Source organism: Podarcis pityusensis (genome assembly GCF_964106645.2).
Source record: "Podarcis pityusensis genome assembly, chromosome: 1".
Lineage (NCBI taxonomy): Eukaryota > Metazoa > Chordata > Lepidosauria > Squamata > Lacertidae > Podarcis > Podarcis pityusensis.
Genome location: NC_138028.1, coordinates 57,150,359 through 57,176,308, shown reverse-complemented (window position 1 = coordinate 57,176,308; position 25,950 = coordinate 57,150,359). Strand labels below are relative to the sequence as shown.

At 43.5% G+C, this 25,950-nt stretch overlaps 2 protein-coding genes across 4 annotated transcripts in view; both read right to left on the bottom strand.

The window, feature by feature from the left end:
* Positions 1-3,631, bottom strand: part of SLC1A2 (solute carrier family 1 member 2) — an 85,110-nt gene extending 81,479 nt beyond the window's left edge. For both annotated transcript variants that reach the window (XM_080983372.1, XM_080983371.1), the window contains exon 1: positions 3,510-3,631. In XM_080983372.1, the coding sequence (XP_080839498.1) occupies positions 3,510-3,526 (17 nt within the window). In that variant the 5' untranslated portion in view covers positions 3,527-3,631. The remainder of the gene's footprint in view (positions 1-3,509) is intronic.
* Positions 3,632-12,660: 9,029 nt separating this feature from the next.
* PAMR1 (peptidase domain containing associated with muscle regeneration 1) overlaps positions 12,661-25,950 on the bottom strand; it is a 54,091-nt gene continuing 40,801 nt past the window's right edge. For both annotated transcript variants that reach the window (XM_080983273.1, XM_080983274.1), the window contains exons 7-12: positions 22,040-22,210; positions 19,939-20,151; positions 17,738-17,804; positions 16,371-16,603; positions 15,993-16,285; positions 12,661-14,087 (exon numbers count right to left, since the gene is read on the bottom strand). In XM_080983273.1, coding sequence (XP_080839399.1) covers positions 13,551-14,087; positions 15,993-16,285; positions 16,371-16,603; positions 17,738-17,804; positions 19,939-20,151; positions 22,040-22,210 — 1,514 coding nt within the window. In that variant the 3' untranslated portion in view covers positions 12,661-13,550. The remainder of the gene's footprint in view (positions 14,088-15,992; positions 16,286-16,370; positions 16,604-17,737; positions 17,805-19,938; positions 20,152-22,039; positions 22,211-25,950) is intronic.

The following is a 25,950-nucleotide window of genomic DNA, read 5'->3' as shown; positions in this document are numbered from 1 at the left end:
TTCAATCAGCACGTCGTCCTGTAGCTCATTGTGATGAAATTCCAGTGCCTATCTTCGGAGAACTTCCTGACATTATTGACGAAGATGCCTCCAGTGTTGAAGGACATGAAGAAGAAGAAGTGGTTCTTGAAGATGATGCTCCACATCCATTATCCCAAAAGGAATTGAATGATCTAGTTCGCGACCTCAGCTTGTCAAAGGACTCTGCCGAACTGTTGGCATCCAGATTGAAGGAAAAAAACCTCCTCTCTGGCAGTGCTCGCATCAGCTTCTTCCACAACAGGCATCAAGAGTACCTCCGTTTTTTCTCGGAAGAGAAGGACTTGGTGTACTGTGCAGATATTGCGCAGCTTCTGCTCAAGCTTGGAGTGCCACAGTACGAACCCAAAGACTGGAGACTGTTCATTGACAGCAGCAAGCGATCACTGAAATGTGTTCTGCTACACAACGGCAACCAGTTTGCCTCTATACCCCTGGCTCACTCGAGTACACTGAAGGAGAACTATGAAGCGGTGAAGTATGTGCTGGAGAAAATTGGTTATGATCAGCATAAGTGGTTTATTTGTGTTGACCTGAAGATGGTGAACTTTTTGTTGGGACAACAGTCTGGCTTCACCAAGTACCCGTGTTTTCTGTGCATGTGGGATAGTAGGGACCGTGCTCAGCATTACACGAAGAACAACTGGCCTGTGCGGGAGGAATTGGTGCCTTGCAAAGAAAGGAACATCATCAATGACTCTCTGGTGGACAGAGACAGAATACTCTTCCCACCGCTGCACATCGAGCTCGGCTTAATCAAGCAGTTCACCAAGGCTCTGGACAAGGATGGTGACTGCTTCACTTACTTGTGCCAGGCTTTCCCAGGATTGACCATGGAGAAGTTGAAAGCTGGCATCTTTGACGGTCCTCAGATCCGTCAGCTCATCAGAGATCCAGAGTTCGGAAACTCAATGAATGAAGTGGAACTGGAAGCGTGGAAGGCATTTGTTCTGGTAGTGAAGAACTTCCTTGGCAACAATAAGGCCAGAAACTACGCAGAACTTGTCAACAACATGCCGACTGCTTTCAGAAACCTGAGCTGCAACATGAGCGTCAAGATGCACTACCTATTTTCACATATGGACCGGTTTCCTGAGAAATGAGTGACGAGCAGGGGGAGAGATCCCATCAGGACATGAAAGAGATGGAGACCAGGTATCAGGGTCGCTGGGACACAGTCATGATGGCTGACTACTCTTGGACTCTGAAGAGAGACCTCCCTGCCGCTGAGCATTCCAGGAGTTCCAAGAAACGGAAGTTCAAGCCCTGAAGTTTGAAAAATGGTGAAGCAACATGCAATTTACATGTACTTACCTTTATCAATGCCCACCATTCAGTTTACAGTAAACCTGACCTGATGGAGAGAAACGAATGCCATTTCCTGATTCAGCAGTGCAAAAAATACCCTAAATCAGTTGTAGAAATCTAGACAACATTCAAAAAGTAAAAAAATTGTTGCCCAGTGAAATCAATAGCATTGAAGAAAATATACATTGTTGGGAGATGATGCACATATGCTTCACAGTGGACATAATCTTAGGAGAAGCATCACCCCTCACCTTCCTCCTCTCATGCATAGGTGGGCTTTGCTCTTTTAATATGACACTTGCCACCTGCTGTTTGTATAATTAATCTCACGGGTTAAACGATACAGCCCTACATTCAGGCTCCAATGACCTCAAAAGGAAAGAGTTCAGCAGAAGCTTAAATATCTAACTGAAGTCAATGGGGACTTTATAGCATTTAGTGCTGTAGCCATCCTAAAACAAGAAGTATCTATACTGATAGGTTGCACAGAGCAAACTAGCAAATGGGCAGTTCGTCTTCCAATGAGATCTAGGTCAATGTCCACTTGCATCCCCCAACCACTACCTTTCCTTTAATCCCTCTTCATTTACCTTTGAGCAGGACGGCTGCAAAGAGGAAAATGCCAGCAGTGCTAACACAGGACTGTCCCAACATGAGATTCGCATTCGCTGGAGTTACATCATTAAGTGTGCAATTTAGTGGGGCTTACTTTTGAGTAGACACGAATAGATAGGGTGGCGCTAAAAGAGCTTCACCTTATTAATACTGGGCGGATTTCTCGGTCTGCAGAGATTTCCTATGGACCAGGGTCCCTGCACCCAGAAAAGCAGAGAGCTTGCAGCTGCTGAGTGCTTGCAGTTTTTGAACAACCTCCTGCCGGGTAACCTGTCTTGGTCCAGGTACTGGGCATATATTTCCCTTCCCATCAGGAGTGCGAACAATTGGGTGAGCGCGCGCCTTCCAGCAATGTGCAGCTGAAGCAGCAGCAGGTTGATTTAAATCCCCTTTTCGCGTTGGAAGTGCGCGCACGCCCACACCTGCAACCGACATAAACAGAGCTGCTTCTTTTTTACACCCTGTCCTCACAAGGTCCCGTCCAGAGCAGATCACGCTGATCCAAGCTGACAAGCAGCCCCGCGCGGATCAAGAGGAGATCGCCCTCCCCAGACGCCGGAGAACGCGAGACAAACCCGCGGGAGCCCCAGACAATAACTTGCAAACAAACGCGAGCAAGGCGGCCAATCGCCAGCGCCGCCCGCCGCCTGACTTGGGCCCCGGGGAAACGTTTCGCAAGAGGCGCGCTTCCAACAAGATTCCCGCGCGGCAGGAATACTACCCAGAAACTTGTGTTGGCTTGCTTGCTCCACAATGCATAACTCTTGAGTAACCCGCAAACCCCCTCCAGCGTAATATTCCGGGTTGTTTTCCCTTGTGGGCATTGCAAACGGCATTTGACACGAGTCTCTCTCTCTTGCAAAACCCCTTAAGAATTTGGAAGCAGCAGCGAGCTCTTGCTCCTGTTTTACAAATGTTTGGTCGGCAGGAAGTCCCACTCGGTTCAGCGGGGCTTGCGTCTTCAATATGTTTAGGATTGCGGCCAGGTTCGTGTCTATTCAGAAGTAAGTCTCAAGTGCACCTAGGAGAGCAGCCTTGCAGTGCAATGCCTGCACAGGAGTAAGTCCCATTAAGTGCAATGGGGCTTACTCTCAGGCAAGCGGATATAGGATTGCAGCCCGATCCTATGTGTACGCCCACTCTGAACTAAGCCCCGCTGATTTTTAATGAGGCTTGTGATGCACATAACAGCAAGCTTGAGTTTATTATTATTATTATTATTAAAGCGGTTTGCTAGCGCTCAGCCCTTGCAAGGGTTAAAGCCGGTAGGGAAGAGGAAAAGCTCTTTCCTTCTCCCAAGGGAGATTCATATTTGAAATGCCATTCTCCAGCCTTGAGCTGCAGCTGGATGCTTCTTTCATCCTGTAGGGTCGGCAGGAAGGACGCGGAGAATCCCGCCGCCTGATAAGCCCACACGCAACAACGGAACGGAACAGCCACGCGCGAGCAAAGCAACCCACTCGAGACCCAGCCCGATCTTCTCACCCCACCCCTGCCGGCAAACCAAGGAAGGGGGAAAAGAACAGAAAAGCCGGTTTCCTCCTCACCCTTCTGTCGATGCCATGGTCCCGCGGAAGCCCCCCTGTCTTGCCTTCCCAAGAAATCCAAGCGCGGCCGCTTTCCGGGTGGGGAAACTACTTCTTCTCCTTTTATCTTTGGGTGTCGCAGAACCCCTTTAGTTCCTGCCCTGTATAATCCTCCCGGCTCCGAAAGGCGATCATCCAAGAAGCTTGACTGGTCTCGAGATCTAAGCCCCGACGCCGCCACCTCCTCTTGCTCCTGCTACTCGGAGGGAGGTTTCTCAACGTCTCCTTCCAGAGGCTTGAATGTCTTCAGGCGAGAAGGGTAGTAGTGGAAAAAGAGAGAGAGAGAAGATGAAATAGGGGAAGGAGGGAGGGGGCGAAGAGAGAAGATGGTCAATGGCAAACTACAGGCAAGGGCTCCGAGGCTGTGTGCTGGTGGGCACCTGCGCTACGATCCTCGGCTTTCTGCGCTTATTCGGAGGGCTGCCTGGCGAGGGAGTGCAGTGTGTGTTTGTTTGTGTGTGTGAGAGAGAGCGAGGGAGGGAGGGAGGGAGGCAGGCGAAGGGGGTTGTGTGTATGTGGAAGAGGCGGTGGGTGACTTCACATTGCCATGGTGTTTGTTGGCTGAGGCTGGATTGGAAGGCTTTAACGGTGGATTTGCAGTCTATCCCTCTCTATTTTAGGCGAGAGCTGACATCACTCGGTGTGGTTGCAAATCCCCCTCCCCGAGTCTCTTTATAAAGGGAGGGGGCAGCCCTCCCGGGAGGGAAGACGCGTGGATCTATAGGAATGAAGGCGATCCCGGGCTGAGATCGGCAGCTGGGGAACTCCGAGGCCGAGCACAACTCTACGCCCCCTCCCTCCCTCGCTCCCTCCTCATGCTCGCTCGCTTGCATTGCTATTATTATTTCGACGCTTTTCCTCGATGGCTTGGATTAGCTGGCGGGGAGGGAGGCGTCTCCACTGTCTCACCAGCCTGCACAGACGATCGATTCCTTTTGTGCTCGTTGTCTGACCCCAGTGGCAACAGCAGCAGCAGCAAGCGTCTGTCGGTTCCCCCACCACCCTGCTAACGAGGGAATATATTGCCCCCTCGTCCCTATTAGCGCCGGGCTTGCAAGGCGTGTGCGGCTCTCTCCGCTCCCTCCCACACCCTTTCCGCCGTTTACCGTGGAGGTGCGGGGCCACATGGCTCGCGCGCACCCCTCCCCACCCGGCCACTCACTCGCTATCAGCTCCGGAGCCTCCCGGCGGCCTGGAAGAGCTAATTGGGAAGTCGGACTAATTAGTAGTGCAAGCGCTCGCATTGCTGGAATTCTGTCGGCAAGTGACGCTTGTGATCATATGTGTAGAACGAAGACATACAGAGAGAGAGAGAGAGAGAGAGAGAGAGAAAGCATCCTCTGGGCCGGCAGAGAAGGGGTTAACCCCCCCCCCCCCGCACTCCAATGCTGTCACATTTATTGTCCTTTAAAACGTGCCTGGATATCCGATTGGAACTCGGGCGGGAGGGGCGGAGCCACTGTACACTAATGAATTAATACTCGCGACACGAGACAAAGGGCGGCTTTACTGAACGCTGCGCAGACAGAGGAGGACAGGAAGCCAAATAAGCTTCTCAGCCAGTCAGACCGCTCTCTTTCTCTAAGTTGCCTTATAGAATTAATATGGCTCGATACGATTCCCTATCGTTGAGGGCTGCTCTTATCCGCTAGCGTTAGGGAGATTTCCAAAGAACCAGGGAGGTTTCTGGAAACTCCAAACGGAGAGAAACTATGGGACTCTGATGCAATCCTATCATTTCTTTTAAAAGAAATCCTTCTGGAGAGATGAGGGTGACTTGTGTGGAATGGATGTTGGGTAATATAAGCTTGCCTGCTTTCTTCAGTGGCTGAGCCATTGTTTCTTCTTTCCACTACTGCATATCTGTTTGAAAGTCCCAAAAGGCATCTTTGGCCTGCAGCTCAATACCTCCTTACCTGGGAGTAAGCCTAAATGGACTCAATGGAACTTACTTCTCAGTAGTTATGTGTGGGGTTGCGCATGTTCCTGCAGGCAGTTTTATGAAAGTGTTGGTGTAAGCAAGGTTAAGCAAGAACAGACCAACTCTGTTTCCCATCTCCCTGCAGTTTTTCCTAGAGAAAAGGAAAGGCAGCAGGATAATTCTTCTGTATTTTGTATTTAAGGTTTGCAATAGCAGCGAACTTGACACCTCTTACTGGGTCTAATGTTGAATTATATGTATACAATCTTTTGAGGAACGGAATGATGAAATGAACAAAAGAAGGCAGGCTCACCAACCACCACTACCTTAACAAATCCCCCCACCTGCACCCTTAGCAACTACCGGTAAACTTCTGTGAGTCTCATTACTCCCAGAAACCATGAAGATACACCATGTGTTAGCATCGTTTTAGCCCATTAAGAAATATGAGCAGCTTCTCTGCATCTATAAACTTCAATGACTGATAAAGAGTCAGTCCTCCAAGGCTCTGCTGACCTCTGTTGGAGATGTGGTAAATCAGTGCTACTTGAAAAAGGCAGGGGAAAGAGCTGGGGAAGAGAGGGCTTTCCTGGGAAATTCGGAGCATTTTGTGAGCTTGCTTTTCTCTTCCTCAAAACAATTTCTTCTTAATTGGCATTCTTAGTAGTCAGTAGATTTTAACTTCCTTAGAAGACGGTAAAGGAGAATATAAATGGTATTTTTCTGAAGTGGAACACTGGCTGCTGGAGTACTCGGAATCATTGTTCTAGGGCAGGGATGTCCAACTCCCAATAGACTGCGATCTACTCACAGTATAAAAAAAAACTGGCAGTGATCTATCCATTGTGGTTGAGCTTTTTTTAGGAAGCCACTGCTGTTGCTTTCAACCTTTTTGTGGGGGGCGATCACTGAGGGGCAAGAGATCTACCAGGAAAACCCCACGATCTACCATTAGATCACGATCTACCTGTTGGACATGCCTGTTCTAGGGGAATAGTCAAGCTGGAGTTGTACATTAGCTTTCCTTGCAGGACAAAAAGAGATGGCTGTGCTGTAATTCAAGGAAGGAGTGCAGAAGCAAAGAAGCAGTTTGGCAATATTGACCTCCTCTGTTGCTTGTTAGTGAAATGCCTCCTTTATCTCTAGCGACTTCATCTTTGCAGACTGGGTTATTTGACAAATAGTACTTAGCCTAGGAATATGCAAACACCATGTGCTGTGGACCCAGGTCAACTCTTACCAACATTACTGCAGTGATCTCCTTCTTCTCTTGACTTCCTGTTTTTCTGTCCTCTCCACATCACACATGTCTAAACAGAGGTGGGAATTGGGGGGTCCTGCAGATGTTGCTGGACATACCATCATCTCTGACTCTTGGCTTTGCTGGTTGGTGCTGATGAGAGATGCCTCCAGCTAGCTCCCTCGCCCTTTATCATTCCTAAGCCACTTCCTGACTCTAAATATTTTTGCATGCTTCATCTGATTCCTTATCAAACAGAACCTTTCCCCTTAATCTTTTCCCTTAGTTCTAAGCTTCTAATCATGAGAGGACTCCTGCACCTTCTAGACAGGAAAATTCCACTAGCTGTGGTTTCTCAACGTTTTGTAATGAAAAAAGGCACACGGGCAAAAACATTTCTCCTTCTGATCGACTCTTAAAGGTACAGGATGTCAAGCAATTTTATTTCTGTCCAGCCTGTTACATATGTGTGTGCATGCAGTATTCAAAAACAGGAGCATCAAAGTAATGCTAACACAATCAAACAACAAGAAATATTTCACTTGAGCCAGTCCACGTGTTCAGTTCCCAGAATTCCAATCCAGGAATCAAATGATGAGAGATCAGGTAAAAGCATGGGTGGATCATGTACTTAGTGGATTGTCCCTTCAGTATTTTCCAAGGATGCAATCATATGGAGAACATTTCACATCAGTTCTCATGGGCAAACTACTTTGGAAATGTGTGCTATGGTTGTAGAAATTACTGCAGGGAAGTGATAGCTGTATCTCTAGACCTCCACATTTTTGAGATATTTTCTTCCTGGGAAGGGTAGCAATGATACAAGGGTGACCATATAAATGAGCCAGTATATGGAGGTGTGACCTGACCTTTAAGTTTTAAGCTCTCCAAAGGCCCTTCATCCCTTCTGTACAATCTTTAGGTCCCAAGATGAAATATAAATGTTATGTTCTAGTACTAATGATCAACATAGTCCTAGGGGGTGGTCAGAATATATAAATCTGTTGTTGGCAATACATAAAGTTGCTGTTGCAGCTGGGTCAGATGAAGGCGTCTGATTGTGCTGCTGCAGATGCACCAAGGCATTTATTCTCTCTGAGCTCCTCCCAGTGGTCATCCCTCCTCTGGTCACTGCTATGGATACACAACCTGTCTCCAGGCATTATGGCAAGGAATGATCACATGGCAGGGTTGATGTTGCGAACCTTCATGTCATGTTTGCAGACAACTTTATAATGCAGAATACCTGAAGCCAGCTCCCTGTTGAGCATGTCCCTGGGGATCCTGCCATCTTCTATACTGTGGACATGACCAACTCCGTGTAGACAGAAATGGTACTTCTTATTTTTTTAAAAAAATGATTAGCCTTGGTCACGGTACTGGCCACAAAATTTAACCAGTCATCAGTGCACTTACACGCAAATATCGGTTTTATCTCTCACTTACATGTGCTATTCTATACATGTCCGCTCAGCAGATATGGTGCTCACCTATACTAAGGTTAAGGAGGCATAAGGTTGCAATCTTGATATTTTCATTAGCTTATTGATCTCCAAAAAAGGAAGTGTGAAACAAGATCAAATAGAGAGACCCAAGAGTTAGTTTTAGATGTTTGGGAGCTGTGCATTCATTCAGCGATAAAGAAATGGCACTCTGCTCTTGCTCAGAAGCATCACTTTGTTATGACTTTTGCTGTCTTGGGGCGAGAATTACCAGTTCACAGATTCTATTCAAAGTTACTATAACTATGAACAATCATGCCTGGGAACATTTGAAGCTGGCTTATTCTGAGTCAGACTGTTGGTCTATGTATCCCAATACTATTCCATTCAAAAGCAAGGTAAGGTAAAAGTAAAGGTACCCCTGCCCATACGGGCCATTCTTGACAGACTCTAGGGTTGTGCGCTCATCTCACTCTAGAGGCCGGGAGCCAGCGCTGTCCGCAGACACTTCCGGGTCACGTGGCCAGCGTGACGACGCTGCTCCGGCGAACCGGCACCAGAGCAGCACACGGAAATGCTGTTTACCTTCCCGCTATAAAGCGGTACCTATTTATCTACTTGCACTTAAGGGTGCTTTTGAACTGCTAGGTGGGCAGGAGCTGGGACCGAATGACGGGAGCTCACCCCGCCACGGGGATTCGAACCGCTGACCATGCGATCGGCAAGTCCTAGGCGCTGAGTTTTTACCCACAGCGCCACCCGCGTCCCTTTTTCTTTTTCCCTTGTCAAAAGCAAATGTTCTTAAATTTTACAGGGTTCACCCTCCCCTTTTAGTTTAACCTTGAATATATGCAAGATGGGACCTTTCAGCTTTTCTCAGAACCGTGTTGTATAGCTTGTGTGGCAAGCTGAAATTCCATCTTCTACCCAACTATTAAAGATACAGGAGTCATGTTGTCTTTTCTACTGAGCCAGCTCTCCTCACCCTTTATCTGACAGAGGCTGTATAAAAGCAAAACAACTTAAGAAAACCCTGAAAACTTTTTTTTAAAAAATGAGCAGGAACTCAGGGAGGGGACACAATTTGGAATGGACAAGGGGGCTTTTGGAAATTTATTGATGGAAACACAGTTTGGGAAATAATTTAGAGTAGGACAGCTGTACATAGGGAAGAGATGAAGCGTCTCATTTCTCTACTCCAAGCCATGCTCCTCTTGAAACCTCCCAAATTTTTATAATGACAATTTAGATTCTGTTTCATGCATATTTGTATAACAGAGAATCATAGAATTGTAGAGTTGGAAGGGACCCCAAGGGTTATCTAGTAGTAAGGCCCCAAGTCCTATCTTAAAAGGTACAGTTAAATATAATATTACACACACACACACACACACACACACACACATATATATATATATATACACAAAAATGAATAGCGAGATGCTAGATTTGCAGCAGGAATAACCTTAGCATGCCTTTTAGACACTTCAAATGCACTCTCTGTGGAATACTAGGTTCTACATCAAAGCCTGCTTTCATTGAAAGATTTTGTTTTATGAGCCAGCAAAAGACTCTCAAGAATCAAATCAAATTGTGCAGATCAGCAAAGGGTATGAAGCAGCTCTCTCTACACTTTGTTCAAATGGCACAATTCTTTTTCCCTTGTCAAACGCCGTTATCAATCTCAGCACTTCTCTTAAGAGGATCTAGACTTCTATCAGGGTTTTTGTAATACAAACTGGCTTTCCCCTTGCTTTGGGTTTAACTTGAACCCTGTGTCAAAATACACCCTGACCCAGCACTAAGATAATCAGGTGCATTTGACACAGCCCCTGTACTTCTAACAGCTGCATGGCAGCTTACAATGCAATTATTGAAGATAATTAAATCCTATTCTCTTGTTTCAGGGTTGGGTAATCTGTGAGCCTCTAGTTATTGTTGCTGGACTCTGACTCCCATCAGCCCCCGCCAACATGGCCAATGGTCAAGCATGATGAGACTTGTAGACCAACATCTGGTGAAATGCCCATGCACTTCAGTTTCCATTGAACAAGATGAGAGGTGGGAAACTCACGAAAGGAGCCTTACGTTAGGTAACTAATTCATCTACAATGAACAGCAAATCATCTAATCCATTAGTCCATCTACCCAGGATAGCTGCCATAATTCAAGGACTCAGGGAGATATCCTTCCTAGCTCTGCAACCCCATATATTGGGATTTGAATTTGGAAACCTATTGCCACAAGTACATCCTCTAAGCCAGGCATAGGCAAACTCCAGCCCTCCAGATGTTTGGGACTACAATTCCCATCATCCCTGACCACTGGTCCTGTTAGCTAGGGATGATGGGAATTGTAGTCCCAAACATCTGGAGGGCTGGAGTATGCCTGCTCTAAGCAATATTATCTAGTCTTTACTTTCATGAGTTGGGTTATTATACTAGTACAGTAGAGTATTTGACATAGCCTTCAAGGAGATTGTTCAACACTAAACTGTGTTAAGTAAGCGAGAGTTTCTTATCTGCTGGAAGACGTACATGCAAGTGATGCAATTTCTTTAGCAATATATATACTTTTGGAATATATATACATATTTGCACATTATTTGTGATTGGGATAACACTCCTCTGTTTCTTGTGCCCTCTGTATCAGCCTGCCCACCTCCCAGTCCACTGATATGCCTTAAAATAAAAGTGATTCCTACAGAAAGCAGTCCATTTTTATTGCTTGATAATTGCTGTAATAATGACAAGTGACAGCAAAATAAAACAATAACTCACTAACACCCTTTTAAAGGGGAAACCAGAAAGAGGGAAAGGAAACATACAGCCAGATTCTGTACAATTTTACTCGTCAGTAAGTCCCACAAGTTCAATAGGACTTTCTCCCAAGTAAGTGCACATGGGATTGCTGGCCAAAGTTTCAACACTGAACATGCTTATTTGGACACAATTCCTATTGAAACCAATGAGACTTGCTTTTGAGTAAACATAGAGCAAATGAGGCCATCAAATTGCAGTGGACCATTTAGAATCACTTGAGAGGTAGATTTCTTCGGGTACTGGAAAGAACCTATTCTGTGCTGAAGCCTTGCCACGTTATTATTATTATTTATTGAATTTATACAGCAAAGGTCATCTGTCTCTCAGTTTTTCCTCTTGGGGAGTCACTTGCTTGAAGGCAATACAATCACTATGGTGAAAAGTATGTGAAGGAGACAAAGACATATCCCCCCCTTTATTTTATAAATGGAGGAGACTCCTGGATAAGCAAAGGCATGCCATAGCAAACAATTAAATTCCTTTCTCAAGCTGCTCTTCACTTCTGTGCCACTAAGGACCCACAAACACATTCTGATGAATTTCAAACGTCTAAAAAATCATGTAAATGTAATATCTAACTAGAAAAGAGAACTTCTGATGTTCACTAGCAGTTAATTCCTAGCATATATGTTCTTTTTAAATTGTCAATAAGAACATTTTTCAGGAGTAATTTTCTGTTTGAAAGTGCAGTAAATTGAAATATGAGCAACATGTAATTGATGAGGGGAAATTAAGTAATTAAAAGCTAAAAATGGTCATGATTCTGAAAATGCTTCTGTCTATGGAAATTGAAGAGAATGCTATTTGTTTATCTATCTATTTGTGTGTTTGAATTCTTTAAAAAGACTTATATGCTACCCTGAAACTAATGTCTTCAGATAATCCCACTACTAATTTCCTTTCACAAGTGTAAGTTTCAGACCATGTTCAGATAAGAAACACTTTAAAAATAGGATTTCCAAACATGTGTTTTCTTTTCTATTGACCAGGATTGCGCAGTCTTATAGTATTGGGTAACCTGCTTGGGTCTCCTGAGAACCAGTGCAAAATGATGTTCATGAGCAGTTTCTATGACTGGAAGAGGAAATGTCAACCCAACAATGAAAATAAGATGCCCAAGTACAAGCACAGGCAAGGGTTAGTCCTCAGGAGCTAGTAAGGCACTAAATACCTGAAAAAGAGTCTATTTTAGAAGAACCCTGGTATTTGTTGGCTCATATTATTCTTTCAGTGATATTGACCAAGCTCTTAGAATGCTGAGTATGGAGGACCATAATTCAGTGGATTAGATCAAAGGTTTTCAAAATGCATTCTTGCTTGGAGGTTCTCAGGGGTTCACTGCTGAGAACATTAGCAACAGCAGGGAAACTTGCCTGAAAGATACTTTGCCTACCCTTACTCCCTGCAATGTGCAACCTCAAATTGTGCTCAAGGGATCAGTCTCAGTGTTTGTGGGACAACGGCCAATCCTCCTCATGAACTGACATGGGGTCCTGGAACTTGTGCCAGAACCCTCTTCTATCTGCATACACATTAAACAAGTCAATGAGGAAGGGGATCCATCAAGACAGAACTTTTGAAAAATGATAGGATTCAGTGGTCTACATTTTTCTGGTTCTACCTGTCCAAAGTGAGAAAAACTATTTTTGATCGATCAGACTCAGAGGAATAAATGGTAAAGTGTTGGTTTTCAGGTTTAAAAGAAACCTTTGTTTATTTGAATGTGTAATGTACTCAGGAGGGCAAATAATACAACATAAAATACGGCAATATAGATAGCTTGTAAGTGACCATAACAAATTCATCCAACCTCCCAATTATCTCTTTCCAGCCTCATCTCTGTCTCAGACTCAGATGAAAATAATTCTAATTGTTTCATTCAGGTGATCGTTAAATATAGATTGAAGACCGCTACTTCTGGTCATTGTGTTTTTTGGTACAACAACCCACCATCCATGCACGCCCTACTCCCACCAGGAGAAAAGGGGGCAGCTGAGACATGCCAACCCATCTGCTGTGTTTAGAGCCTCTGGCACAGATGAAGTGGTCTGGCTTGATAGATAAAGGTAAAGGGACCCCTGACCATTAGGTCCAGTCGTGGCCGGCTCTGGGGTTGCGGCGCTCATCTCGCTTTATTGGCTGAGGGAGCTGGCGTACAGCTTCCGTGTCATGTGGCCAGCATGACTAAGCCGCTTCTGGCGAACCAGAACAGCGCACGGAAACGCCATTTACCTTCCCGCTGGAGCGGCACCTATTTATCTACTTGCACTTTGATGTGCTTTCGAACTGCTAGGTTGGCAGAAGCAGGGACCGAGCAACAGGAGCTCACCCCGTCATGGGGATTCGAACCACCAACCTTCTGATCGGCAATTCCTAGGCTCTGTGGTTTAACCCACAGCGCCACCCACGTCCCTCTTGATAGCTAGTCTGTATCAAATTGCTGAGACCCCTGCTTCACCTTTATTCCACAGGTGTTCCATCAATGGGGTGACAAATCTAAAGTATCAGAGACTGTGAGAGAAATGAATATATTTAACATTAAAAAAAAAAAATGGAGGGGAGGGTGGGGGGAGTGTTTCATTTCATGTTCTTCTCAATCCAGTCTTTGAAAGGGATGGCTCGGGTGTAGCCAGCATAGAGTTCTAGGCTGCATGTTTTATCGTAGCCCCAGCTCACTAACCCCATGAGATGCCAGGTTAACTCCGGAGATGATTTTCCTGGCAAAGCTATAGCTGCAATGCCTCCAGTCTCAGCAGGGCAGATGTTGGAAAAGGCGGTGGGGTGCTGCTTGGCGCAAAACATGCTCTCGGTGACGCTGACCTGGATGCCGTTTTCCTCATACTGCTGCTCACACAACAGGGAGTCTACCATCTGAACAGTCCCCATGCGGAGGGTGTCGTTCTTGTAGCTCGGATCGGCAACATCTGTCAGGATCTTCCAGCCAGTGATCATTATCTGCAAGTCATCCGCGGGTGGATCGATATCGCGTATAGATGCCAGGCATATGGGTTGGACACGGCTGCTGATTCTCCCTTTGTCCAGGAGTTTAATGAGAGCAATGTCAGAGTCGAGCAAGATAGGGTCATAGTTAGGGTGAACTATGATTGCTGAAATCTAGGAAAGAGCCCAGATATAGTCAACAAATTATAACGGCTTCATTTTCAGTTCACCATTTACTTGAAATTTATTATTATTATTATTATTATTATTATTATTATTATTATTATACTTTTCCCCTGAAAGGGACTCAAGGAGGCTAAAATAGAAAGAGCTAAAAAAAAAAACCAGGGGAAAAGCTATCATTAAAAAATATAAATATTAATAGAACATTGTGTGTGATCTGTTACAACATACAGATGATTACGATAAAAACATTGCAGCACCAAGCCAGTTAAAACAGTCAGTTCCCAAAAATGTGTTGGAACATAATATATACAACTGGGAAATTCTGAGGTGTCTCAATCATTGTAAGGTGGTCCCATTGCTGCTGGTGACTCATTGTCATTATTTAGAAAGATCTTTTGGTAGATTACACTATTGAATAGGAAATCAAATGGCTATTGTTCTAACAATACTTCATTCACCAATGGAAATTAATTTGGGGAAGGTCCACATGTTTTCATGTAAACTCTAATTTCTGTAGCTAGAATTCAGTATTTTGTAGCAAGGTCATTTACACTGGACAGATCTGCATACATTTCACAGCTGAATGGCAGAATGCTTTGCAAACATACTGTGGGGTGCTTCTCAGAGACTGGCAGGGGAAGGAGGTATCATAGTATTGGAAGTGCAAAAATTCTGCATCTGGAATGACCAGGGCCAGGGGGAAGGAGAGGGAATACTCTGTAGTGCAGTACTCCTGAATGTCTGGTCTGGGTCACTAGAAGAGAACGCGTAGAGCCTTCAGAATTTTAAAAAAAGTTCTTGATGCCAACTAGAAAATTTCTTTAAAACGTTGGCAAATGAAGGTGATGATTTTGCAATACCAGGCAATCCTAACAAGCAGAGTGATCATAGCAATGTATAGGCCCTCTGCCTACAAATGGGTTTCATGGTAACAAATAGCTGGCTAGGAAATTGCCTGAGATGTTATCTTATAATACTTCAAGTTGGTAAACCTACTTGATCCAAATGACAGCTGAATAAACCTTCCAGCAGAGCTGACCAGGGACAACAAATTTACAAGTTCAGCTTTAAGATTTCAGATTTTCACTGTTTTTTCCTCCAAAATTCAGTCAGCAAATGAAATGATGCACACAGCCAAGGGTATACTGGATGCCTGCCTTACTAAATATATTTTCTAATTAGCACTGGTATTAGCTGGCACTTTTTAAAAAAAGCAATCTCATCTAAGATGCCAAACATTTAATGAGGAAACTGAAATATAATCACATTGTGAAAGATTATAGAGTAGAATAGAAATATATCCCATTATATTATATTATATTATATTATATTATATTATATTATTATATTATATTATTACACACACACAATGTAACACAATCATACAGCTTTTGTTGGTAAATTTGATTTAGACATTATTATTTTAAAAATACAAGTGATGTGCTAATCATAGTCATGTACTTAAAACATTTTTTATTTTATTTTTTGTGATTTTAGTGGGATCTACCACCATGTAAGTACAGTCATACCTTGGTTCTCAAACGTAACCCATTCCGGAAGTCCGCTCAACTCCCGAAACTGTTCAAAACTGTTCGAAAACCAAGGCGCAGCTTCCCATTGGCTGCAGGAGCTTCCTGCACTCAAGTGGAAGCCACGCTGGACGTATGGCTTCCAAAAAACATTCGGAAACCGGAACACTTCTGGGTTTTGAGCGTTCGGGAGCCAAAACACCAAGGCGTTCGAGAACCAAGGTACGACCGTACTTACATTTGCAGTCTCCAGATGGTCTCTCTGTTTCAACACGGAGCCCTGAATGTGCAGCAGTCCCTTTCTGTAGGCCTTTGCACCTGTTTGCACATGCACAGTGTCATGGCGCCTCAAAGCCTTACTCACCCGCAAGTTCTGTATGGTCTTTTCGTCTCTATCATCATCTCTGTAGAACTTGCCGAGAACGACTTTGATGTCTGCTGCTTTGAGAACCGTGACCTTCCCCAGATTGGTGACGCAGTGGGCTGCCACCACGACTGTGCGCTCGTTTAGAAGGGCCCCGCTGCAAATCAATATCCAGGCCCCTTTTCTGTGACTGGGAACCTTCACCCCATTGGGCCTCCTATAGATGGCTGCTTGCCACGGCCATCTGGTTGAGGATGTTTTTGGAACAGTGGTGTTTTCTGCCTTTCCACAGACTGTCATAAAAGAGAGATAAAATTATTATTGCTGCTGTTGTCTTGGTTTTTCTCCAAGGTATTATATGTTTCAGAGGCTTCTTACTTGGGATGCATGAAGGAGCTCTCCCGCTCCACTTCCCTGTTTTCAGACAGGTTCTCCGGCTGCTTCCCAAACGACGATAGAAAGGAGAAATGCAATCATACTGAAGCTGTGTGTGAAGATGCTGGAATCCTGGAGGTAGTTCTCCAAATGGTAGTAATGGTTTTTTGGTTGGGTATACGTCCAGCTTCTGCTTGTTAAACGTCGACGAATAGAGCCGATGCAAAGGGGTTTCTCTGTTTCGATGCATAAAGAATATAGGAATATCACCCAAAACCTGTCATCACAGTGTTTTATGGCACATATAAGCTAATGTTTAATGCAGGCATAGCCAAACGTGGCCATCCAGCTGTTTTGGGACTACCATCATCCCTGACCACTGGTCCTGTTAGCTAGGGATGATAGGAGTTGTAGTCCCAAAACAGCTGGAGGGCCAAGTCTGGCCATGCCTGGTTTAATTGGTACAATTCAGATAAACTGTGTATGTGCTTAAACGCTACCGAAGTGATTTAATTGCGTTCTTGTAGCCAATAGATTTCATTGCTCAGAATCCAGATCAGAGGTGGATGTGCAGTGGGTTTAATTAATTGGGCTAGATTGTGGCAAGTGGATCTAAAATTCTTTGGAATGTGTCCAGAAGGGATCACCAACTTTTTTGGGTGAGTGGGCACATTTGGAATTTTGAGAAAGTGCCATGGATTCCAAAATGGCTGCTCAAAATGTATGGCCATGCCCCACTGGCGGGGTAGAGACAGACATTCAAGTGCTGGGAGTTGTGTGTGAGCATCCTTTATAAGCTTAAAGCTGTGAGATGGGCCTGAGCAGGCTTCCTCAACCTCGGCCCTCCAGATGTTTTGAGACTACAATTCCCAGCATCCCTGGCCACTGGTCCTGCTAGCTAGGAATCATGGGAGTTGTAGGCCAAAAACATCTGGAGGGCCAAGGTTGAGGAAGCCTGGTCCAGAGCTTACCTTTAACATAAATCAGTCAATTTATCATTAAAAGTAGGATCTCGGAAGATCCTCCCCACCATTTCATCTCTTAGGTTTCACTATCAAAGCTGCAACAGATCTATCAGCAATCCATAGGAAAGTCCTGGGATGTCTCACCTGTTGCATTATTAGTTACAGTGCTTACTGATACAACATCTGTGACCATCTCTACCTATAGTATGTATTGTCTTGTGGGTAACTTCATCAGTTTGGATGTCTATACCCAGGATACCCCCATCCAACTAGCAACCATTATTTCTGGAACATCAGTGTTATTCGTGCAAAGCATTTGGTAGGATGCCCAAACAAGCTAGGACACATAGGAAAAAGGTATCAACATTGCTCATTAACACTGTAGTTAAGACACTGCAATCTCACCTTGACTGAACCTGCATAGGGAGTACTTTCTGTCTCACCAAGTCAGAGATCTTTGGCTCTCTGCAAGCTAGGGGGGAAAAAATACAGTGTTCCACAATGCTTTTCCATGCTCAGAACTTGAAAGTTATGTTTCATATACCTGTCCATCCTTTCCTTTTCCGAATAGCAATGTCTCAAGATGAGAGGCAATCAGTATACAAAATAGCGGCACCTGAGTTTTCTTTTCAAAGCAGCTACCGTATTTTTCCGTCTATAAGACGCCCCCATGTATAAGACGAGCTCTATTTTTGAGCCCAAAATTAAGAAATAAATATTTTAAACATTCTGTGTATAAGACGACCCCCAATTTCAAACTTTAAAAAATTGGGAAAAAGCATAGTCTTATACATGGAAAAATACGGTATTTTCAGAGAGAAGTTTAGCCATGCATTTTAAATGTACGTACATGTTAAAATACTGTAAACTAGCTTGAGTTCTAGATCAGGGATGGAGAACTGGTGGCCTTCCAGATGTTACTCGACTACAACTTCCATCAGTCACAGTCAGCATGGCAAATTGTCAAGGATGATGGGAGCTGTAGTCCAATAGCAATTGGGCAGGTCAGAGGTACCTCCCTTTATTTGGATAACTATATGTTAGAAATGACACCTTTGGTTTTTATTTATACTTTTCAAGTTTATACATTTCATTAGTTTCACAATCAATTTAACATTTCAAAGTTTGACTTCCTTCCCCCTCTTTCTGCGGTTCTTTAAATTTATTTTTTTATTATCTTCTGCATATCCATATTCATTTAATTTACTCATTTAGTTATCTACTTTAAATATATACTCTTATGAAACTGCAGGTTATTGCAATAATCCTACCAGTGTTCTTATCTGTTAATATTCAATCAACCATTTCCATTATTTTATAAAAGGTTTGTTATCTTGATTTCTTATTCTTCTGGTAAGTTTTGCCATTTCTGCATATTCCATAAGTTTTTGTCTCCATTTTTCCTTTGCTTCTTTCCACTTTGGGGCGAGTAGCATTCCAAGTGACACATTTGGATCCAGACTAATTGTGAAATCCACTGAATGCTTAAGGTAAAGGTAAAGGTACCCCTGCCCGTACGGGCCAGTCTTGACAGACTCTAGGGTTGTGCGCTCGTCTCACTCTAGAGGCCGGGAGCCAGCGCTGTCCGCAGACACTTCTGGGTCATGTGGCCAGCGTGACGAAGCTGCTCCGGCGAACCGGCACCAGAGCAGCACACAGAAACGCCGTTTACCTTCCCGCTATACAGCGGTACCTATTTATCTACTTGCACTTAAGGGTGCTTTCAAACTGCTAGGTGGGCAGGAGCTGGGACCGAACGACGGGAGCTCACCCCGCTGCAGGGATTCGAACCACCGACCATGCGATCGGCAAGTCCTAGGCGCTGATGTTTTACCCACAGCGCCACCCGCGTCCCTACTGAATGCTTCCTGAGAAGTAAATCCCACTGAGCTCTATGGACCTTACTCCCTGGTAAGTGCATATAGGATTGCAGCCTAGTTACATTCAGTTCCCATTGAAATAAATGGGATTTAAATATGACTTCCTTCCAAGTATATATAATGAAGATCACACTGATAAAGAGATGGCAGGGTGGAAAGCAAGAGGCATGAACCTGGAGGGAAGTCTGGAAGGCAAGTGAAACTTTGGCACAAGAGTCAATGCCAGAAGGCAGACAAATACAGTAAATGCCAACAGTTGCCAAGACAATGGTCGAGGTTGATCTGGAAGACACTACAACCCTACCAGTCAGTGGAAGCAAATGTTGGTAGGGTCACCGGAGAATAAGAAGATAACTGAGCCATGGAACCTCCTTACCTGTAGCCCCCCATGACTTACCACTGAAAGCCATCAAGTACAAACCAAAAGTGCCCCATCTTTAGGTTCTGGTGCAAACATTTTGCAGAAAATGAGTTTTTGTCATTTCTTGTGCATATGTGCACTTTAAAAACCTAGAAATACACATCTGCTGGAGTAGATTCTAACTTCACTGAGAGCAGTGGAGGATGATTGGCAAAAACTGTCTGCCTCTGCAATGGGTGCCAATCCATCCTTGTATTGATATTTGCCATGAAGCAGCTTGTATCTCATTATGTCTCCGCTATAAAACTAAGCCAATGTAAAAAACAACAAATTTGTTAGTTAACATAAAAGGGATTGTAAATTACCTTTAATGCAAATTGGCTGTTTTCCTGACCATTCTCCATTATCTTGGCAGGTCCTTTGCTCATTGCCACTGAGAACATAGGAGTTATTGCAAAAGAATGTAATGACTGCTCCAATTTTTGCATACCGTCCGTTCATCAATGCAGTACCGTCCATCATTTTCTTGTACCCATTGAGTGGAGCACCAGGATCAGAGCAGTTTCTATCTTCTGTGACTAACAGCGAGGGGATACATTTTATTTTCCATGCAGAAAGTATTAATCCTGACCATCAGATCATTCCACAGTTTATACACTTATTGTACACTGCGGTGCATATTATTAACTTTCCTTTTATGAGGATTGAAGAAGTAGTAATTGCAACTGCAAAATAACACTACAGGTATAAACAGTTTGATCTGATGAAATCTAATTTCCATTGAGCATTGCAATGAAGTTACTTCAAGCTTTAGCCAAGCTAGGTGTGCTCTCCAGATGTTTCAGACTTCCAACTCCCATCAGCCCCAGCCAGCACAGCTGTGTTGGGGCTGATGGGAGTTGTAGTTCAAACATTTCAAAGGACACCAGGTTGGCAAAGGTTGTTCCATTGGACCATTGCATTCCATAGTTGCATCCAGCAAGTGGTAAACCAAAAATCAAACTGCAAAAACTAAGGATAGAAGTTGTCTTTCCACAGTTCATCCACAAAATTGCACAGTTTGCAACAACATTGCCGTTTGATTTATTACTGCTTGACTGGCCATAATAATAGCAGATTAATGTGGAACCAGATCAGACTTGTGAATGAACTCATGCAAAATTGACACTGGGTAGTAATCCATCCATTTTTAGAGGAGTGCCCACCATCTGATCAAGAAACCTGTTTTTTATGCACATGAATATACTGGAGCTCTTTCTGGCCTTAGCATGTGGCGTGTTCATTATCACCTGTCTCTGCTCCCCAATTACTATCTCAGTGGGGCTCTCATTTCTCCGGGTTGGCACTCAAGCCCAGAGCCCCAGAGCTTCAGCGACTCCTGAAATGTCAAAGGCAGTGCCGCATACACTGGCTGCAGCTTCTCATAAAGAGAGATTTGGAAAGGAAAGAAGAAGTAAATTGCTCTTTTTATTGCACACAGGCAACTTGGGATGTGCCACATAACTGCTGGTGGCCTTGGAGGAAAGTGCTTTAAAAGCAATGGGAGACTTACTAGAGTTTGAGGAAGGTGGTGGCTGATGGAGAGGAGGCAGGATAATGGCATATCCTGCTGAGCATGGAGAAACAGGGATTCACCTACACACAATATGGCCAGTGTATGAGTTTTCCATCATGAAACTTAAATGGAATATTGGAAGAATCTCGAAAATGGCCTGCCAGATGTGCGGCTCGGATTTGTATCCAACTATTCAAAATGGCACTTCAGCTGTTTTCCAGCCATTTCCAAGGAATGCATGCTAGTTCTGACTTCAAAATTCCAAGTTAGCAAATAAGGGCTGTGCACCTGTACATTTGGACTGGTATATTTGTTAGGCTTTTAAAGAAGTGCCACAAGCACAAAAGTCTCTTTGGCATCCAGAGTACAGCCGTCCGTGGCAGCAGTGACCCAGTCCTGTTTAAGCCTTGTCCCAAGCTTGAAGAAGAGACCTCACAATACCCTTACCCTTACCCAGAATCCCTTGCCAAAAAGAGCAAAGAAATAGTTGGATGGAATGTTTTCATTTTTCTTTCAGGCAAAGGCCAATTTTGCCCTCAGTGGGGAAGGAGAAAAGCATCAGCCACAACATACAAAAAATTGAAAATGGTTTCCTTGTATCTCTACCAAGGGCAAGTCCTTCCTTTAAGGAAGAGCAGCCGATGCCAAGTGAAGCAAGACGTTTTAGGAGCACAGGCAAAAGCCTGCCAGGAGCAGGCACTCGTACTCGCTGTAATAACTGGAAGTCACTACAAGCACACTGAGGCTTCTCTACAGGTAGCCTCTTATTAAGAGGGTCCATGTGAATGAATGTCACACTATTAATTTGTCAACCTCAAAATAGCGTGTTGGCTTTGCTGTTAATTAGTCTTAAAGGAAAATAATAATGGAACAATGGTTGAAACTTAATAAAAAATGTAAAGCATCCTTACCACATTCAGAATGATGTTTTGACCAGCTCCCATCTAGCTGACAGTCGGCAACATGGCTGCCTTTCAATGTGTAACCTGCGTTGCATTTGAAGTAAACCTGGGACCCGTATTTAAAGTCATCTCCTTCCACAAAACCATGAGCAGGAGCACCTGGAGTCCTACACATCACCACTGACAGTTCAGATATTTCAAAAAAATCCACTTTATTACAAAAACAGGGCTGTGTTAAGTTGATTATTTACTTAGAATGTAATAAAAATATTAAGAAGGAAGAGATACAGAGACAAAAAAAAATCAAAATATTGAGACTGCTGTACATAATTCTTTTTTATATAAAAAAGCACACACTTCATTCCAATCTACCAAATTCCTGACGTATCTTTCATCTTAAATACTACCACCTAAGCAATCCGATTAGTTACTTGACTTAAAGCATGAGTATACAAGTACTTGCAGCAGTAGGCCCTTAGGTTTTCTGTACTCATCTGTGACCAGGTTCGCACGACACACTAAGCAAAACCATGGGTTAGCGTGATACCACTGGCTCCCAAGGAAATCACAGAAATTTTGCTCCATCCCAGGCTCTTTAAGTCACTGAGGTGTGGCAGCTAAGCCATGGTTTTGGCTTAGTGTGTTGTCCAAACCCAGAACCATGGTCAAGGACTCTCCTTAGCCATGACTGCAACCATAGGACAAACCTTGGAAAAACTATGGCTTAGTTGCCATGTTATACTGATGTAAAAAGCCTACTTGTAACAATGCTACATAGGGCCACTGCTCCAGTGAAGAGGAACAAGGTACCTGCCCCAGTTGGTGGGTCACCATCAAAGGGCAGCAAATGCCAGCCATTTCATATGTTTATTAGCAACAGCCGTAAAGGCCATCACATGCCAGAAGTTCCTGGACTAGCCCTGTATGCTTTATGACTTTGCTCCCATCAGAGTTTTCAGGTTCATATTGGCTGCCTTGTCATTCTGCCTGATGAAAAAGCAAACGCATTGAGGACCTTTTCACCCAGTAAAATGGGGGCAACACATGCTGTCTTGTAACCTGTTGTAAGCCCCTTCCTTCTCTAGAGTGTTTCCTGCAGTTTCTCTACAGCTTGATCCTTTTTCTGCCTCATTCCTGCTTTGTGCAAGAAAAGCTCTGAAGCTGGTTTTGAAATGAGTGCTGCTACCTTGTGTGTTTTATAGGAAAGTTTTCTTTCATTGTGTGAATGGTTGCCTGTTGGGTACATGAACCTGATTGATTTTTCCCCTCTTCAGATTCCACTGTGCATTCAATAGAGTTTTAGCCAAGGACAGGATCCTTTATAAGATATATTTTTAAAATGCCTTTTAAGAGTGTCTCCCGCCTTCAAGGCCAATTTAACCTTTGCAGCTGCCTATGTGGCTCTAGCTGGAAAGAGGTTTCAGAGAGAGAATGGAATAGTGGAACATTCAGTACATATCTCCACTTGTAATGACCATATTCTGCTGGGGTCTGATCCAAATGGGAGAAGTCACACTCAAATCCCTTTAGAAGCACCACCAAACTCTAAGTGTTGGGTTCTCAACAATGAAAGAGTGACCTGGATGGCTGACATCTTATCCCATGCCACAAAAGAGTTACACCTGTATCATCATTTTTCAGAAAAGAATGGAAATGATCCTGTCCAAAAGGATGGTCCTATCCAACCACTACCAAGCACATTTAGGTCCCATTAATTCCAAAGGGATTTTTTTTTTTTTTTGTAATTTTAAAATTCTCAATAAATATCATTTAAAAAAACAAAAACAAAGGGAAAATATTGAGGGCATGCTTAACTGCCACATTAAAATAATGGGACTTATTTTAATGCTTTCTAGCATATAAGTCCCAGGAACCAATAAAAGTGATGCTATGTCTGTGTCGCTGGTGCAGTCAGTTAAATTTTGCGGAACGTTTAACTATACAAGACCTTCCTAACCAGAGTCCTTCATTATTTCTAAATATTCAGCACTGGTAGGAAATTTCCTGTGTAATACAGATTAAAAGACAAGTTTTCAGTGCTGCAGGAGAATGAAAAGGCAGCAAAAGTAAACCCAATTACGTGAAGTTCAGGCAGCAGCTTCATACAGAACCACCATTAAGTACAAATGAAGGCATTATTAATGTGAATGAAGAACATTCTGGCCAATGTCAATTTTTGTATTTTCACTACAAGGCATAGGAACATAAGGAAGATGCCTTTTCCTAGGCTATTAGACCGTTTATCCATCTAGACCTCCAGGATCCTCTCTGATTGGCAGTGGATCCTACACAGGCCACATTCACACTATACATTTAAAGTGCTATGATAACACTTTAAACAGTCATAACTTCTCCCAAAGAATTCTGGGAGCTGTAGTTTGTTAAGGGTGCTGGGAGTTGTTAGGAGACCCCTATTGTCCTCAACAATTCCCAACCCTCTTCCCAGGGAACACAGTAAGACATGTGGAACCAAGCTGTATCTGTCAGGCCCCATGTCATGAATATTTTGTGCTCACAAAGGGTTAGGGACTGGGCCAAAAGAGTTGCTTTGGTCAGTCCATAAAGCCCTCTTCCTGATTGATGGAGGAGTGCCAAGGCAGAAAATGTGAGGGTTTCAAAACTGTACAACTCCATGAGTGTGTGATAAGATTTAATACCATCCTTGCCTTTTTTTCTACAGGTATTCATTGATTTCTTTTTCTTACAAAATATGAACTATATTTAATACTCTATGTTATATTTATCTTCTGTGGGTATTTCTAGAACTCAAAGACAGTCTAGAATAAATGAAGACAGAGTATCTGAATTTTTAAGTTAAGTATTCTGGGTTATTAATAACCAAGAGAATAATTTCATTCCTTTCTTCCTCAATTACTTATGGGCAACATTCCTCAACTTTGAATTATTTGCCATTTAGAAAAAGCTTCTATACTCAATTTGCTACGGAAAAATTGGATTACCTATTTAAAACCACTTTCTTCTTCTGCTGAACATTCCCCTATTAATCCTTTCTAAATCCCGACTGTTCTTTACCCATGTTCCATTACTTCCCTGCATAAATAAAGCCTACTTTTCTTTTTCTGGTCTCTTTCCCCTCCATTATTCATTGCTAAATAATACATAGGTTAATCTCATCCACCCACATCTCATCCATAATATATCCCATAGCTAGATAATAATTCTTTGTCTTCAGTATGACCACAGATATTGACATTTGCCACCTATACCTCTGAAATATGGCCCACAAGAGGCTATAAAGAATCTGATCTTTGTGAAGTCCAGTGTGAATTGACCTAAACCAAGCCTATCAGATTGGAATGTAGCTATCTGTGGGATTTTACACTTCTCCAAATGTTGTAGCACTGATCTTGGCTCAAAAATTTCATCATAAAACAATTCCAAATGTGTATTTTGAGAGAAAGTGTGTTTAAAACCATGCATTTGAATTCTAATGCAAGTTTTTTTCTTATAAATATTCACAGAGAAATGCAGAAATGGTATAGAATGTACAGAATGGGTGAGCACATGGAAAAGTGACTTGGATTAAAAACAGAGAGTGACCTGTCTATCCCAAATAAAATTGCTTTCATGTTTTTAGGGATAGACTTTGGTCTTTTAAATTTCAGTGGTGCGCTGTGCAAGGCCCAAATTTGGCACCCCTGCCTCTTGCCTCCCATTCTACTTAATTCACTATGTCATAGTTGTGATGCTCTGTGGCGCCCCCTTGGTTCGGCACCCAGTCTGATGGAACCGGGCGCTCTGGTCTACATCCACCTGATATTTTCAAGATATTAATATGATCTTTTAAAACATAGACTTGATTCTCGAGAAAGTTGATCTGATTACTCTGTGACTGCAGCAAAGGATAAATACTGTACATCCAGGTAGGAATTTCCAATCACAGGAAATTTCAGGATAGT